Source organism: Falco rusticolus, chromosome 2 (assembly GCF_015220075.1).
Source record: "Falco rusticolus isolate bFalRus1 chromosome 2, bFalRus1.pri, whole genome shotgun sequence".
NCBI classification, from domain to species: domain Eukaryota; kingdom Metazoa; phylum Chordata; class Aves; order Falconiformes; family Falconidae; genus Falco; species Falco rusticolus.
This window is the reverse complement of record NC_051188.1, coordinates 53,550,457-53,565,238: the sequence shown is the minus strand read 5'-3', so window position 1 is coordinate 53,565,238 and position 14,782 is coordinate 53,550,457. Positions and strand designations below refer to the sequence as shown.

General features: G+C 42.4%; 1 protein-coding gene across 1 annotated transcript in view; it reads right to left on the bottom strand.

The window, feature by feature from the left end:
• GPC5 (glypican 5) overlaps positions 1-14,356 on the bottom strand; it is a 710,635-nt gene extending 696,279 nt beyond the window's left edge. Inside the window, exons 1-2 of the mRNA XM_037377909.1 lie at positions 14,207-14,356; positions 9,747-10,215 (exon numbers count right to left, since the gene is read on the bottom strand). Of these exons, the coding sequence (XP_037233806.1) occupies positions 9,747-10,215; positions 14,207-14,356 (619 nt within the window). The remainder of the gene's footprint in view (positions 1-9,746; positions 10,216-14,206) is intronic.
• Positions 14,357-14,782: the final 426 nt, after the last annotated feature.

Here is a 14,782-nt window from a genome sequence, read left to right as displayed (position 1 = left end):
ACATTAAATATACACAGAGATACTGTGCTTTTGCCCCAAACCTCTCCCCTGAAAATGTACAATGTTAAACCATAGACCCTCCTGAGCGGCTTTAGGCTCTAGATTTCCTGATCAAAACTAATTTTTCTTCTTTTTGACTTTCATTTGAGAATACATTTATCACAGTAAGGTCATTACATTTAACTCAATTCTATTCATAGGCAGAATAAAAAGATGAAAAAAGAACGCCATGTTTTCCTGATGCTACCCGCAGTTGTAACACACACCGTTTTGTTTTACTAACAACATAAAAGCATTCACATTTTACAGGGCTGAATCAGATTAGTTAATAAATTTTTAGGGTTTTTTTCTTTTAATTAAAAGGTACAGATTTCTTGAAACTACAATCTGTCTCAAATTTTACCTAAAAGAGAACAAGCAAAGCACAATTTAGGCAATATGTGATGTGTTGTAATTTAAGTTAATGCAGCTTACGATTATTGAAAACTAATTTAATGTATTGCTTTTCCTGTAACCTATTTATTAATTTAAATATGCAATACATGTTTTATCACCCTTGGCAAAGCAGCCACTCCAGAAAAAAACATCAGCATGAGGATGGTCCGACACTGTAACAGGTTGCCCTGAAAGGTCACGGAGTCTCCATCCTCAGAGGTGCTCAAAACCTGACTGGCCATGGTCTTGAGCAACCTGCTGGAAATGACCATGCTTTGAGCAGGAGACTCTCCTAGATGATCTCCCGAGGTGCCATCCCACCTCAGCCGTTCTGTGATCTGTGACAACAGCAGCTGCTAATACCAGGAAGGTGCACCAAAACCACAGAACCATTTGCCCAAAACTCATGATGCTGAACAAAAAAATTTGCTGTACCAAACATGAACTGGGGAATTACAAGGTTTTTGAAACCAAGGAGTGACCTTGGCAAGAAGCACAAACATTTGGAGAGGAAGCAGCAGACATCACAGGGAGTCTGTCCCTGCCAGCAGTGTCTGTGGAGCACCCCAACCCCTGCCCAGTCTGGGCAGCACAGCCTCCCCATGGGGCACCAGGACCAGCCTGCACCCAGCAGTGGGCTGGTGGAGCACACAGAGACCCCACCTCGGGGTGCTGGGGGGTGCGTCAGTGGGGTGCTGGGAGCAGCAGGGGTGCAAAAAAATCTGGGGCAGCCATGTCTCCCCGAGAAGGGGTGCACACCCAGGGGAGCCTGCACAGCCAGTGTGGGGGTTGCAGGTAACCATGGTGGGGAGAGGAGGTTAGAAAGTTTTGGAATTAAAAAAAAGTGCTTAGAAATTTACAGGTGTCTATTAACATTTTGTGCCTAGTACTGTGTTTATCTCTTGTATTACTGACACTGATCCTGAACATTAACTGATTGCCAGGTGTCTTTTTAAAAAACAGCAAACCACTCTCATCCTGATTTGTCATAGGCTACTTGTACTGAGCAGTTTTTTCCCTAGAAGTATCACACACAGCACTTTGGCTTTTATGAACCTGGGTGCCTCTTTAAGGAAGGAACGTCAAGTTAGTGAAAGATGGGATCTGTTTAACAAAGCAGAGTAGGCACACCTTCGCCAAGAGGCTGGCCTACTTGGCAAGGAGGGCTCTGATACAGGCACGTCAGGGGGATGTTGATAAGAGTTTGCAAACAACCATGGGAAGGGAGGTCAGCAATGGTAAGTACATGTAGCCCAAAGACGGGTGCAAGAGCACCCTCAGGAAGGCTAAAGCAGGTTGAAAGGGGACCCACTTCCAGTGCAGGTACACAAATGCACACAGCCCACATGTAATGGTATCTGAATGTAATGGTATATGGCCTGTTAAGTTGCCTGGTTATGGACTATTCAGTATAAAAGAAATGGCAAGCAACAAGTAAAATGACAAATTCAAGAAACACAGACACACAAACACTAAAATGCAGGTGGTAACAGGGATGGTAACAAAGACCAGAACTTGTCAGCCACTGACTGATGGGCTATAAAGGAACTCAGAGCCTTTAAGAGAGGATCAGTCTGAACATCGTAACTCATGAGGAAGCTGAAACAAGACTAATAAGCATTGTTGGATACTTGGGACTCAGGGAAACTTATATGTATAGCTCAAGGGGCTTGTGGGACTGTACAAAACTTCTTACTGTTCTCTGACATCAGCATAGTCTTACTGTTTTCTGGTAAGTGACTTACTAGAAAGACAAAATGTTGTGCATTACGGAAGCTTCCCCAGTACAACTGCTCAAGCTCCAAACTTCAACACAGCTTGTATATGGGCCCAAATACCAGCAGGAGACTTACAGCTATTCCCAATAAAGAATATAGCTGTGGTGGGTTTGGGGAGGGGTTTTTTGTTTTGTTTTGCCAAGTATTTAAAAAAAGTAAAAAAACACATCACTGCCATCTATGTTAAGATGATCTACTTTACCCTCCAAATCTTTGCAGACACTAACAACATATTAATGTCCTCCCTCTGCTTGAAACTGAAAACATAACAGAGAAGAAGTGGCAAAGTATTATTATCAAGTTGCCTGAAACACAAATAAGAGTGTTGCACATAGCATGATTTTAGTCAATGTCATTGTTTTATAATAAACCATAATTTCATGATCAGAAGTGTGTAGGTGAGCTGTCAAACCAAGCAAAAAATAGAACATGCACTATTCCTCATTCTCCTACTGACTTGACATGTGTGTCTTTCGCAAGTAAACAGTAGCTTCATTTCCTAGAAGCAATGATACCCTTGCTCCTATGAGGTTCATAAAAGCTGATCTTGCACAAAACCTTTGTGTCATTTTTCCAGTATGTACAGCCTTTCAACTACTACATTTTAGTTATTAACAAATAATATACAGAGCATCTGCCTATGTGGAGTTCCATGTGTATATAGGCACAGACATGCATAATACTTGTTTAGTATTAAAATTAAATAACCTAAAGATTAGCTCTAGTACCACAGTGTTTAATGTTTTAAAAAAATGTTAGGCACTACTCAGCTTTCACACTTTTGTTACTTTGCCTTTTGTAAAGCAGCAGCTAATATGAAATTTTAACTAGGCTTACTATGGGCTTTAGTATAGCTTCAAGATGTTTAGACTTTTAGCAAAACTCTAAAATAATAATGAATATTTATTCATGGTTTCAGATGACTCTTCAATATCCTTTTATTCCCTTGATTTTATGGTAAATATGTCTTTTTTTAAGCAGCATCTTTTTAACATGGATGTAATTCCCAACCCTAAGGGAACTTTTAAGAATGCTAATCATTTACATATAAACTACGTTTTATTGACCTACTTCTACTCCAGCTCATTAAACACAGCTGCTTTCAATGGCCAGGAAAAAGTAACCAAATACAACATTCAAAAGAACCCAAGTGACTAAAAATGGAGTAGCTACTCAACATCCAGAGTGGCTTTGTAGTTGTTTCTTTACAGAGCTACAGGACAGCCTACAGCTTACAGATAATGTTTCAGAAGAGGGTATTTAAACCAGCAAGTGAAACAGGTCGTTCCATTTCAATACAACCAATGTTAAAAACCCACACACATTTTCTGTGCTTTCATATCTAAAAATCTTCCGTTGATAACCAATTATTTTGAAATACAGTGAAAAAACATCTTCTGCTCCAGTAAGGAATATTGGCTCTTTTCAGTACCAAATTCTGGAGGCCCTACACTGCAATCTATTTTTAGACAAGATCACAAGACAGCAAGAAGTGAAATAACTTAGCCTGTAATAGATTAAAATAAAAATGAACATAAACAGTTCTAGTATAGGAAAGGGATTACTACTGAAAACAATCTAGATGGGTGCAGAAAAGACAGTTCAGCAAGAATAAAATGTGATTATTCTAAGGCATAGGTTTAATTATTTCCAGATGATCTGGAACTGATTTCAAAATTTCATTCATGGTCTCAGCCATACAAATCCGTGTTTTCAGTACCTTGAGATAAACAAGTGCTGACGGGATGAGGATGTTAATTTCCAGGAAGCAAAAATACCAGATGTGTGGTAAATTTCTGCCTATCTGCTTAGACAAATACTTCCAAGAGATCAAATCCAGAGTCTGAAAAAAACCGAAACAGGCCTAGGGTTGTCAGGATAAACGGTCTTTTAAAAGTCAAGCAGCCATAGGGTCTGGAATCAGTTGTTTGTAGCAGCAGTTTATTGTAAAATGGATTTGCAACCTGTATCAGACATGAGACTTTCCCATGCTCACCCTTTAGTATCTGTTAATTCGCCTTTAATATCTGTTAATTCCCTTTTGTTACAAAGGACACTCCAGACTTGGCATTGATCACCATCATTGCGACTACCCGACTACCCGTAAAGTACTTCAGCATTGCTGCCTAAAAGAGGCAGGGATGAGTCTCGAGCACCTGGCCCTGACTGTCCACAGTGCTGAACTACCACCTCACCTCTTTCTGTGGCGCTGTTCAGAAGGCACCAGTATTTCTCTCAGCTGCACTTCTAGAGATGGTGCTTTCTGTATACTGCTTTCAGAGGACACTGTAAGCAACACTGTAGTACAGGTTTGGCTCCTTCCTAACATCCTCCAAGACCAGAAGTATATGTTCATGCAGACAAAAAATTATGTTGTAGGCAACAGTCCTTTATAAAAACAGACATGATATAATGAACATCAATAACTGATACAACAGAGCAACTCACTTTTTGCCTCTGCTTAAATTCTTTTCCAAGGACCTTAATGTCAGTTTGTTACCAAAAATCCTAGCCAGGGAAACTCCACAGCAAAGGACAGTTCAGAAACCCAACACTAGTTTATTGCAGCTGGGTGCATATGGGATCTTTCTTCCTAATGGGCACACCGAGTTACTCGAGGGTGCACATTACATACAGTGGAGTACTTGCATGTTGATAGCAGGTGTATTTTCATTCACGCACAGGATTGGCTACAAGTTTCTCCCTTCTAGTGCAATCAACGATTACAACTCCTTACCAGCTTGTCTCCTCTTGCAGCCAGAACTTTTTCACCTGGAGACTTCTTCCTGCATGATTTATATACTGGTGCTCTTACCCTCATCTGTTCTTTGTTTCCCAAGGCTGTGGGTACTTGAGCATTAACGACCTGAGAGGGTGGGTCATCCACCGAAACTTTGTGAGCATTCTTGTTTAACTACTTCAGAGTTTGGTAAGAGGGGAGTTTAGGCAACAAGTTAGACAAATAGAGTAATTAGAAGTGTCCCTGCCTACACACACCAAAAAGAAATTTATTTGATTTCAGATAGAACCAAAATCCCACTTACCTGAAAGAAAATCATACTAGAAACACAAATTAAAATTCAAAGTTATCTTGGATTTGCATCAAAGTAATCTGGTCTGGATTTTAAACTGATTTCTATTGTTACTTTTAGCTGAATTAGCAAGAATATTTTAAGTTGAATTAAAGTTAAGGGTGAACTGAAGAGTACTACACGCCAGCTTTTTCTGAGATTACCTCATCCTTCAAGCAGTTTGTCTCATTTATTCAATTTCACATATATCACATGTGTCCTGGTTTTGGCTGGGATAGAGTTAATTTTCCTCCTAGTAGCTGGTGCAGTGCTGTTCTGGACCTATCAGAACAATGTTGATAACACACTGATTATTTTAGGCCCACAGTGGAAGGGGAAATGAGCAAGGGGGTGGTACTTGATTGGTAGCTGGGATTAAACCACGACAATATGCATAATTGTTCTCTATCAAGAAGCCTTTGCAATAAAATTTATACCAATCACAGTCTTCACTCTTTTTTGTGCATCTTGTTCTCACAACCACATACGTGACCTCCCAAACATTGCTGAAAAGAAGCCTAGATCTATTCCTGGAAAAAAAAAAAAAAAAAAAAAAAAAAAAAAAGGAGCAAAAAAACCTGCTGAGAACCTGGAAAAATATCTCCATCACTTTTTTCCACTTTGTTGGGAACTGGTTTATTCTACAGTTCCAGCAAATGTAACGTTTTTCAAGAAGCCATGGAATTCAGCTTTTTGGTGCCAACAGAAGCCTGACAGTTTTTTCACTGATGTACCTACTGGAAGCCCTTTGTCGAGAGGGCAAGGGTGATTGGTTTACTGCCCATCCTATTCTGCTCTTCTACATATTCCAAGAGAAGGAAACCAGAGAAGAAATCTTATTTGCAACCAAGAGAACAAGGAGAGTTGAGAGGTCCCATGTAATCTGTCTGAAAAATGAGCTGCTGAAACCAGTTAAAAACTCTAGCTTTACTAACACATATGGGGTAAAAGAGTGGAATTCTTCAAGAAAATTGTTTAGGTTACAACACTAGTAATCGAGGACAGGAAATAAAAATATGCAAAAAAAGTATTTTGCAGACACTGATTTTTTTTTAATAATCCAACTCATACAGATCCACAAAAACAAAATAAAAAACCCAAACCAAACTTTCGAGGCCTTTTTATATTTGATTCATGCATTGCCTATTGTTTGATTCTCCATACAATGAAAAGGGTCTTCTATGATTTTTAATTCTTGAGGATTTTCTTCACAGACACAACACTGCACTTGTAGCACAGAACCCAACAGGAAAAAACAAAGTAGTTATGCAACTAACATTTAAAATTGGTATGAAGGTGGTAAATGTTTCAATATAGCATGTGATGGGACTGAGCGTAACTCTGTATGATAGTTCACAAATCACTGCTACAAAAGATTGAGCACAGTTAGTCAAATCTTCATTGCTGGGGAGTAAAAATAAAAATCTTGGTTGTGTTAGGGATATTCATTTACCTTGATTATTAGTTGCCAATTTCAACACTGTGACATCCTGTTTTATATGAATGATTACACAAACTCAAATTTGTGGTTCCCATATCCCTCAAGATCACCTTTGCACATGTATCTGGCATTGTTGCACATGATGATAAAGATATTTTTGCTCATTTAAAGACATGAACTACATATAATAGCTGCAAACCTAATTATATAAAATAATGCGTAATTTTTTGAGCTAATGTATGTTCAAAATACGGACATGTAGCAGTCCCCAAATGAAAAATAATTCCAATTTGCATGATTTACTGATATAAGGCTGCTCAGTTTTTATTACCACTATGAAGAGGAAAAAATACAATTGTGAATGCTATAGTTTTTGTTTTAATATACACAATATAAACAAGGCCAATAAGCCAACTTCTTCCCTTTAACTTTATTGACTGTAGGGGTAACTTCCCACTGTATATAAGCCACCACCAGCTAACATTCCCACCCTTTTTCAGTTAGTGATCCTTCTCCACATAAAAGGTGTGGTTCAGCTTAAGACATTTAAATGAAGATGTCCTTATACAAACTATGTACCACTAAAAGAAATATAAGCAAATACCATAGAGGCAAAGGACCTACGCAGCTCACTCTGAAGCTGACATGAAACATTTCATAGCTGAGTAGTTCCTAGATGCCGCTGGCTGTGCTGACCATGCGGTGCAGTTGCTCACAGGGAACATCTGAGATGCTAAAGGTATCCCACCCACTGCCACTCCAGAAAGATGCAAGTCTCCCAGAGGTATCACATCTGCCAGCCCCATAGGAATATTCCAGAGACTCCAGGGAAACTCAGATGATGCCAGATGCCTACATTTAAGCAACCGAATTAAACTTTATAAAGGCAGCTCTGACACCTATTTTCACAAGCAGACACCTACAGAAAGAGTGAGAGTGTATATTACGCACAAACACATTGCTAAGTGCCATCAGAAAAGATTTTAAAATACTTTTCACTTCTTGCCTCAAAAGAAGGCTTAATATAGAAGATCAGTAGTAACAGTGACATTTCTTTCCTCTTCACATTGTTTCCAGCCTACAAATACTTTTAATCACACCTAAACCTTCTAAAATACTCATTTAATCCTAATTTTCTTGTCATCTCCAATTCTGGATAGATTTTACTGTTCACAATTTTTTGTTTCGTGTACCTCTGAGATTAAAGCTACTGAAAGCAAGAACTGTGATGCTTGTACTCGGCTCCTTGAGGGCTGGCGTTTTCCGGGCTGCCCACAGCAATACCATTCCTCCAGAGAGTGAAAGGCTGCTGCTGACCACGCAGCTGTACCGCACCTCCCGGTGACCACTGCTTGCAGGGGCAGCAGCAGAGAGAGGAATTCTTTTATTACTCTTACAATTCAAAACTGGCTTTTGTTTCAGGAACAGGAAATACAGAAAAGTCAAAAGAAAAAAAAATGAGAGTGGTGCTGTAAGAGATATAGGGGAAGGGAGAAGATCAGAGAGCAGGGCAGAAGAAATATGCATAACATACCATAGTTCTTCCCCATTGAGGCAACATGTTTTCTCCTTATCCCCAGTATACAAGTGAATGTATGGTATCAAATGTCATTTGCAGAGAAAGTATAATAGTTACACTAGACTACAGAATGAGAAGAACACAGACAAACTGATACCATATAATTCCTGCTGATGTTATTCGCCCAAATCATCAGCACAAAAACCTACATCACTATTACATCACTAACTGGGCTTTGACTCAGATTGCACAGTACCTACCCAATCAGGCTTTCCCGTTAAAGTGTTTATTTTCTCTTTAGTGAAGACAATAATAAAAATCTTTAGCTCAGGACAATGTTAGAAGACAACGTATGTTGTCAAATGTACTGGCAACTTTAATATAGTACTTTTTGTAAACTGCACACTGCAATATTAAGTGTGTTAAGATTAGGATTATCTATTATATTTAAAACTAGTCATTAAAAAGGTATTTTGAATTGATTCCTTTAGGAATAAACATAGCATGCCTTATCTCAACTTGCAGAGTTAATAAAAACTGCACAGATTATCTTAAAAACAGGAAGAGGCTATTGATATTTAAAGTGAGGGGGAGTGTTAATTCAGCTTTAGTTGCCTTGAGATGTCGTTTTCAATGTCAGGAAAGCACTGACATTTACTAGTTAACTTACCATCTAAACACGAACACACTTTACGCATGTGTAAAAAAAGAAAAAAAGAAAAGTCTTTTCCAACCCTATACAGAATCACAGAATCATTTAGGTTGGAAAAGCTCTTTGAGATCATCAAGTCCAACCCAGGACTGCCATACTGCTGACCATAAAAATCGATTAATTTTGGTGTTGTGATTAGCACCACGGAAATAACGAGGTTCTCACAAGGCTGGAACGAAACCCCAACTCTAAGAAGGTACATCTTACTACATACATGGCTTTGCAATACGTTTTTGTATCTGCTTAGAAGTTTCATTGTTGACAGAGATTGCCGTTATGGCAATATTCTTCCCCGAGAATTTTATTCAGTTAGGGGGACGTTCAGATCCGTTAGAGAAAACGTGCCGATCCACCACTTGCAGCGGTGTAAACCATCCGCATCTCGCACAAGAGTAACTCCAGAAGCCCAAGCCGCAGCTGGGCGGCTCGCCCCTTCCCCCAGCGCCCGCAGCGGCACCGAGGTAACTGCGCCCGCCCACGGACGGACGGCGGGCAGAACGGTGCCCCCGGCTGAAGCTCACCCCCTCCACGCCGCACGGCAGGGAGCGGGCACAAGGGAACTGTAGGCAGGTGTTGGGGTGCTCCAGCTTCTGCAGCTCCCGCACCCCAAGAAGAGTGTCTTCTCTTTGGAGTAAGGCGCCGGGCATCCCCCGCCGCCACGAGAACGACCCCGTCAACCCCCGCAGCAGCGACGGCGCTGCCCGGCCCGGGCGGGGTGACAGGCGGGGCAGCCCCGGGCGAGCGCGGCAGCCGCCGGCCGCAGCCCCCGACCCCGCCAGCCTTCCCTTACCTGCCCGCGGGGACTCCGGGATGCCTCTGAGGGGGCCGAGCTGCCGCAGCTGGAAAACTTTCCGGACGCCCTCGCAGCTGGGCGGCGGCTCCGCACCCCCGGCCGCGGCGGCCAGGAGCAGGAGGCCGAGGACGCCGAGGACGCCGAGGCTGAGGCGCTTCCCCTCCATGGCCCGCCGGTCGCCGGCAGCTGCCGCAGGGAGCGCGGCCCAGGCGCCCCCGAGCCCGCCGCCCCCCGCCGGGACCCTCCCCCGGCCCGGCCCCCGCCCGCCGCCCCCCCTCGCACGAGGAGGGGGCCCGCGACGCCGGGGCGACAGGGGGAGGGCGCTGCCACCGCCGGTGTGCCGGTGCCTCCACGCCGCCCCCTCGGGGCGTGGGGGTGGGCACGGCCCGTTTGGGGAGGGGAGGGGACCCCACGTACACCCGGGGCGGGGGGGAAAGCTGCAGGGAAGGGGAGAAATGCACTGGTACTGGTGTGTGAGCAGCAACCCCGAAAAAGCACGGAAAAAAGAGAGACCCTAAGATAATTTGCGGCACTTTTAGGAACTAATCCCAAGAGGCTTACAAACGGGCAGTAACACACACAATTCAGTTTGGCTTCAAACGCCAAACTTGCTTTTCCGACAAGTCTCCAAGAATTCAGCTGTCTTCCAAATGTCTTCAAAAGATTCCGTTTTCCTAGGCAAAAGCGACAAAGGACCTGTTTACAGAACCCTCTCATGCCTACAAGCCAAAGTGCTACGGTGTCTGTCAGAGCAGCCAAGGATGCAGCTGGGACTCATCAGTTTATCTTTTAAATAGCTTCGTGGTACCAGAGTAAAGAATCACCTCCATGCGCTAACTTAAATGTCATACCTTACCCCTTACAGCTGGAAATTGTTCCTAGCCTATTTTGAAGCTGCTGGTGGTCATGCAGCACTGTACAGTGTTAGTCTATCCCAGCTTTCACTTCAAAATAAATCTTTCACCTGTGGCAGCAATTTCAACACAAGCCTGTAAGAGCAGTTCTAAGTGTGAATTGTTCTATGCATCCATTTGAATACAAGTAACAAATTGACATGTAAGTTATTCAAACTTGCACTAGAGATCAAGCATTTCCCTGCTGAGCAAAGCAATAGAAAAATGGCATTACAGTAACTTTATCCAGTTTACTAACTGACAGTTTGTAAGAAGTGGAGAGGACTAGCATTTCCCTTTTTTTGAATCATCCATAATCCCAGACTTGGCAATTTCCTTCTGTCAGCAAGTTCCAACACATACAATATGAAATATCCTTTAATAGAATTTGTTCTACTCTTCTTATACTGTTGATGTATAAAAAGGGAACATGGGTGATAGGTTACAATCTTCTTGATAAAGCAAAGTACAGAAAAAAGAAACATTTTAGGCCCTGCATGAGGAAACAGTGGGGAAAACAGACCAGGGAGTCCCACTGCAAATAAAAAGATTTGGTTTAGATAAAAAAAATAGAAATAATGGAAAATTAAATACCTTGTATGGAAAATGGTAGTAGGCAGCAGACCCCTTGTCAGTCAGTAAAACACCCTTTCTTAAACAGAACGCTTGTTTTTAAATATTAAACAACGTCACCGGGAAAAAACAACCAAAATATGGGAGCCAGGGAACACAGGATCTTATTCAGCAACTTAAATATCGTAGAGGAAGTTCTGGAAATCATACCTCTACACCTAGTACAAAATGTGCAGCACCCACAAAAAACTTATGAAAATAAAGTATTAGGAGACAGGGACATTTTTGCAGGTTAAGAAATACAGACAAGTATTCCTACTTTAAAAGAAAAAAAGCTTTCCCCATTTACCTCACAACCATACAAAAGTTTGCCAACAGCAACAGTCAGTGTTGGGAAAACTCTAGAACCTCATGGCTTTAATTTGAATCAGTACTTCCTCCCATCTTCCACTAGCAGCAATTCAGAGAAACTTCTACCCTCCAATTCTACAGCCTGAGGAAAAAAAGGGAGCTTTTTGCTAAGAAATTCAATATATATGTTTTAAGTAGCTCTTTCAAGATGACCAAGATTCTAGTTTAGTCCAAAAGGTGGGGTGGGTTTTTGTTTGTTTGTTGGGGGATTTTGGGGGGTTGGTTTCTGGTTTAACAATTTTGGCATAGGAACTCTAAAGGAAATAATTAACTTTGGCTTAATTATGAGATTAAATTTAGTATTCTTCCTGGTTTTATGCTTTGAAGCTTCCCTGATTTTAGTGTTAAAACGTGTATTTTAGCTAACAAGTTTAATGCATCAAATATCCTGGAAAATGTTCCTGCGTATTTGCAGCCATATGCAGAAGAAAGGGACTTCTCCCATTTTAACATGTGAATATATATATATATATATGGACGTTATGAGATAACATTAACATTGACTACAGATTTGTCTCTTTTCTTGACCAAGGCCTTAACGTGCACCCTTGCTGGCTCCTCATGGATATCTAGCTGTCAGCTCAAGATGACTAAAGAATCCCACTTTCACAGATTCTCCCTATGCCTCCTTTTCTTAATCATCATGAACAATACCGCTATATTACCTAAATGCGGGCACAAATAATGCTGGAGGAGGTTACACCTTCAACCTACCCCTCTGAATCCCATCAAGCTAAAATGAAATCTTCTATTTGTTTTGGCACACATCACCAAGTCTCCTGCTCAGCTACACAGATGACGTTCTCCTTCGGACAATCATCTTGTAACTATTGAAAACACTTTATATGGCTGTGCCATCTTCCTTGTTTTTATCCTTTCAGGGAGCTACTACAAAAATAACCCTTCCTGACCTGTTGCTGTCCTGGTTTCAGCCAGGATAGAGTTGGTTTTCTTCTTAGTGGCTAGTGCAGTGCTGTGCTTCAGCTCTGATGTGAGAACAATGCTAACAGGGCACTGATGGTTTTAGTTGTTGCTGGGTGATGTTTATACTAAATCAAGGACTTTACAGTTCCTTGGGCCCTGCCAGTGAGAGGGCTGGAGGGGCACAGGACATTGGGAGGGGACACAGCCAGGACAGGTGACCTGAACCAGCCAAAGCGATATTCCATACCATGGGACATCATGCTGAGTATATAAACTGGGGGAAGAAGGAGGAAGGGGGACATTTGGCATTATGGCGTTTGTCTTCCTAAGTAACCGTTATGCGTGACGGAGCCCGGCTTTCCTGGGGATGGCTGAACACCTGCCTGCCTGTGGGATGCAGTGAATGAATTCCTTGCTTTGCTTGTGTGTGCGGCTTTTGCTTTAGCTATTAAATTGTTCTTATCTCAACCCTCGAGTTCTACATTCCTTTCTGATTCTCCTTCCCTTTGGGTGAGGGGGGAGTGAGTGAGCAGCGTGGTGCTTGGTTGCCAGCCAGGGTTAAACCATGAGAGTTGCTTTGACGACATCTTCTTCCTTGTGTCAAACACAAGTCACTTAACTTTGACTGCATATCCTGTTATTGTTCCCATCTCAGGATGCAAAGGGGAATTTGCACTTCCAGAGGACTACAGCACCTGTCTTAATCTCCAGCTTCGGAAATTATCAAATACTTTAATGCTATCTCCCTATTTCATCTCCTATCTAAAAGTAGTGCAAACATCCATTAAGCTGCCTCACTCTCCTAAGTAATTCCTCAAAGTTTTCACTACTATGAATCTTTCCACTATCATTTTTATATGTATCATAGCAATTAAGGAAGTTTTTCATTAGGAACATGGACTGTTTGGTCAACTAGTATGTTCACATCATGTCCCAGTGGCAAATTCTACCCATTTCTTTCCAGTCTAATGTATGCTTTCTGTAAGCTCTTGGTTCTGATACTACTCTTTTGCTTTTTATACAGCTTTGAAAAGAGTGGGGATCCTAGCATTCAAATGGAACTCCTTGAAATTACAGCAACAGCACAGAAGAGAAAAATAACCCAAAACAACAAACTACCAAGTTTTTTTTCAGTTACACAGAACTATTCCATAGTAACTATGGTAAGTAAAAACTCCTCTTATTTAGGTTGAGATAATTAAGTTAGTAAACTAGGACTAAAAGCATTTGGATTCATAACACTACCACACAGTGACCCCATAAACTCATAGTGAGGCAACTCTTAAGTTTAACTGATCGAAGGGTCCATTACCTGTAGTGCTCAGAAAGACTTGATACTAGTATTACAAAAGTTTGACCTAATTTGGTGATAAAGTCTCAAAGAGCATTTTTTCCCCTCCCTTTAAATAAATGATGAATTTTAACTGAAAATCTTTATGAAGCCTTAATGAGAAAACAGTATTTTGCTTCATGCTTGCAATTACAGAGAACTGTCAGGTGAGAGGCCTCAGGCAGGGACAGATGAGAGGCAGAACACTGGGGAAGGAGTTGCAGGTCACAGAGTAGTATCACAGGCCATCACCATTGCCTGCCCCCGCTCCCTAGCACATGATAAAGGCTATGCTGCTGTTATTCTATATTCCAATCTAAACTTACATGCTGCTTCCCCCAGTGCCTTATGGCTACGGCATCCCTTGCGTCCCAGTTCCCTGCCTCTGTGTAACTCCTCACACGTCCTTCGTCATCCCGGTGAAATCCGCAAGCCATTGCCAGCCCAGATGAACGCTGGCAGACCCGAAGCAGCATTACCGGCCACGCCGCTGCCCGCTAACTGTGCCGGCCCGGCCGCCGCGCTGGGTCCGCTGCCGCCCGCGCTCTGCCGCCCCCGTGAGGCGCCCGCGGGAAGCGTGGGGCGGGCGGGCAGCCCCGGCCGCTGCGCCGGACGCGTTCGCTCCGCTTCGGCAGACAGCGGGAAAACCACCCCCATGCAGACGAAGGGTCCCCTCACCGCCTCCCCCCGCCTCACCCCCCACCCCCAAGCGTATTGGTCAAAGCTCGGCACTACTGCTTTTCCCCTTCAGGCGAAAGGGAAAAGCTTTGGAAAAGGCAGACGCTGCATCCTGCATAGAAAGAGCTTCAGTTCTTGACAGTAAGAATTGCGTAAGTTCAAGCATTCACTTCAGAGTACCGTATCCAGAATGTAATTGCACATGTATTTTCATAAAGGTTTTA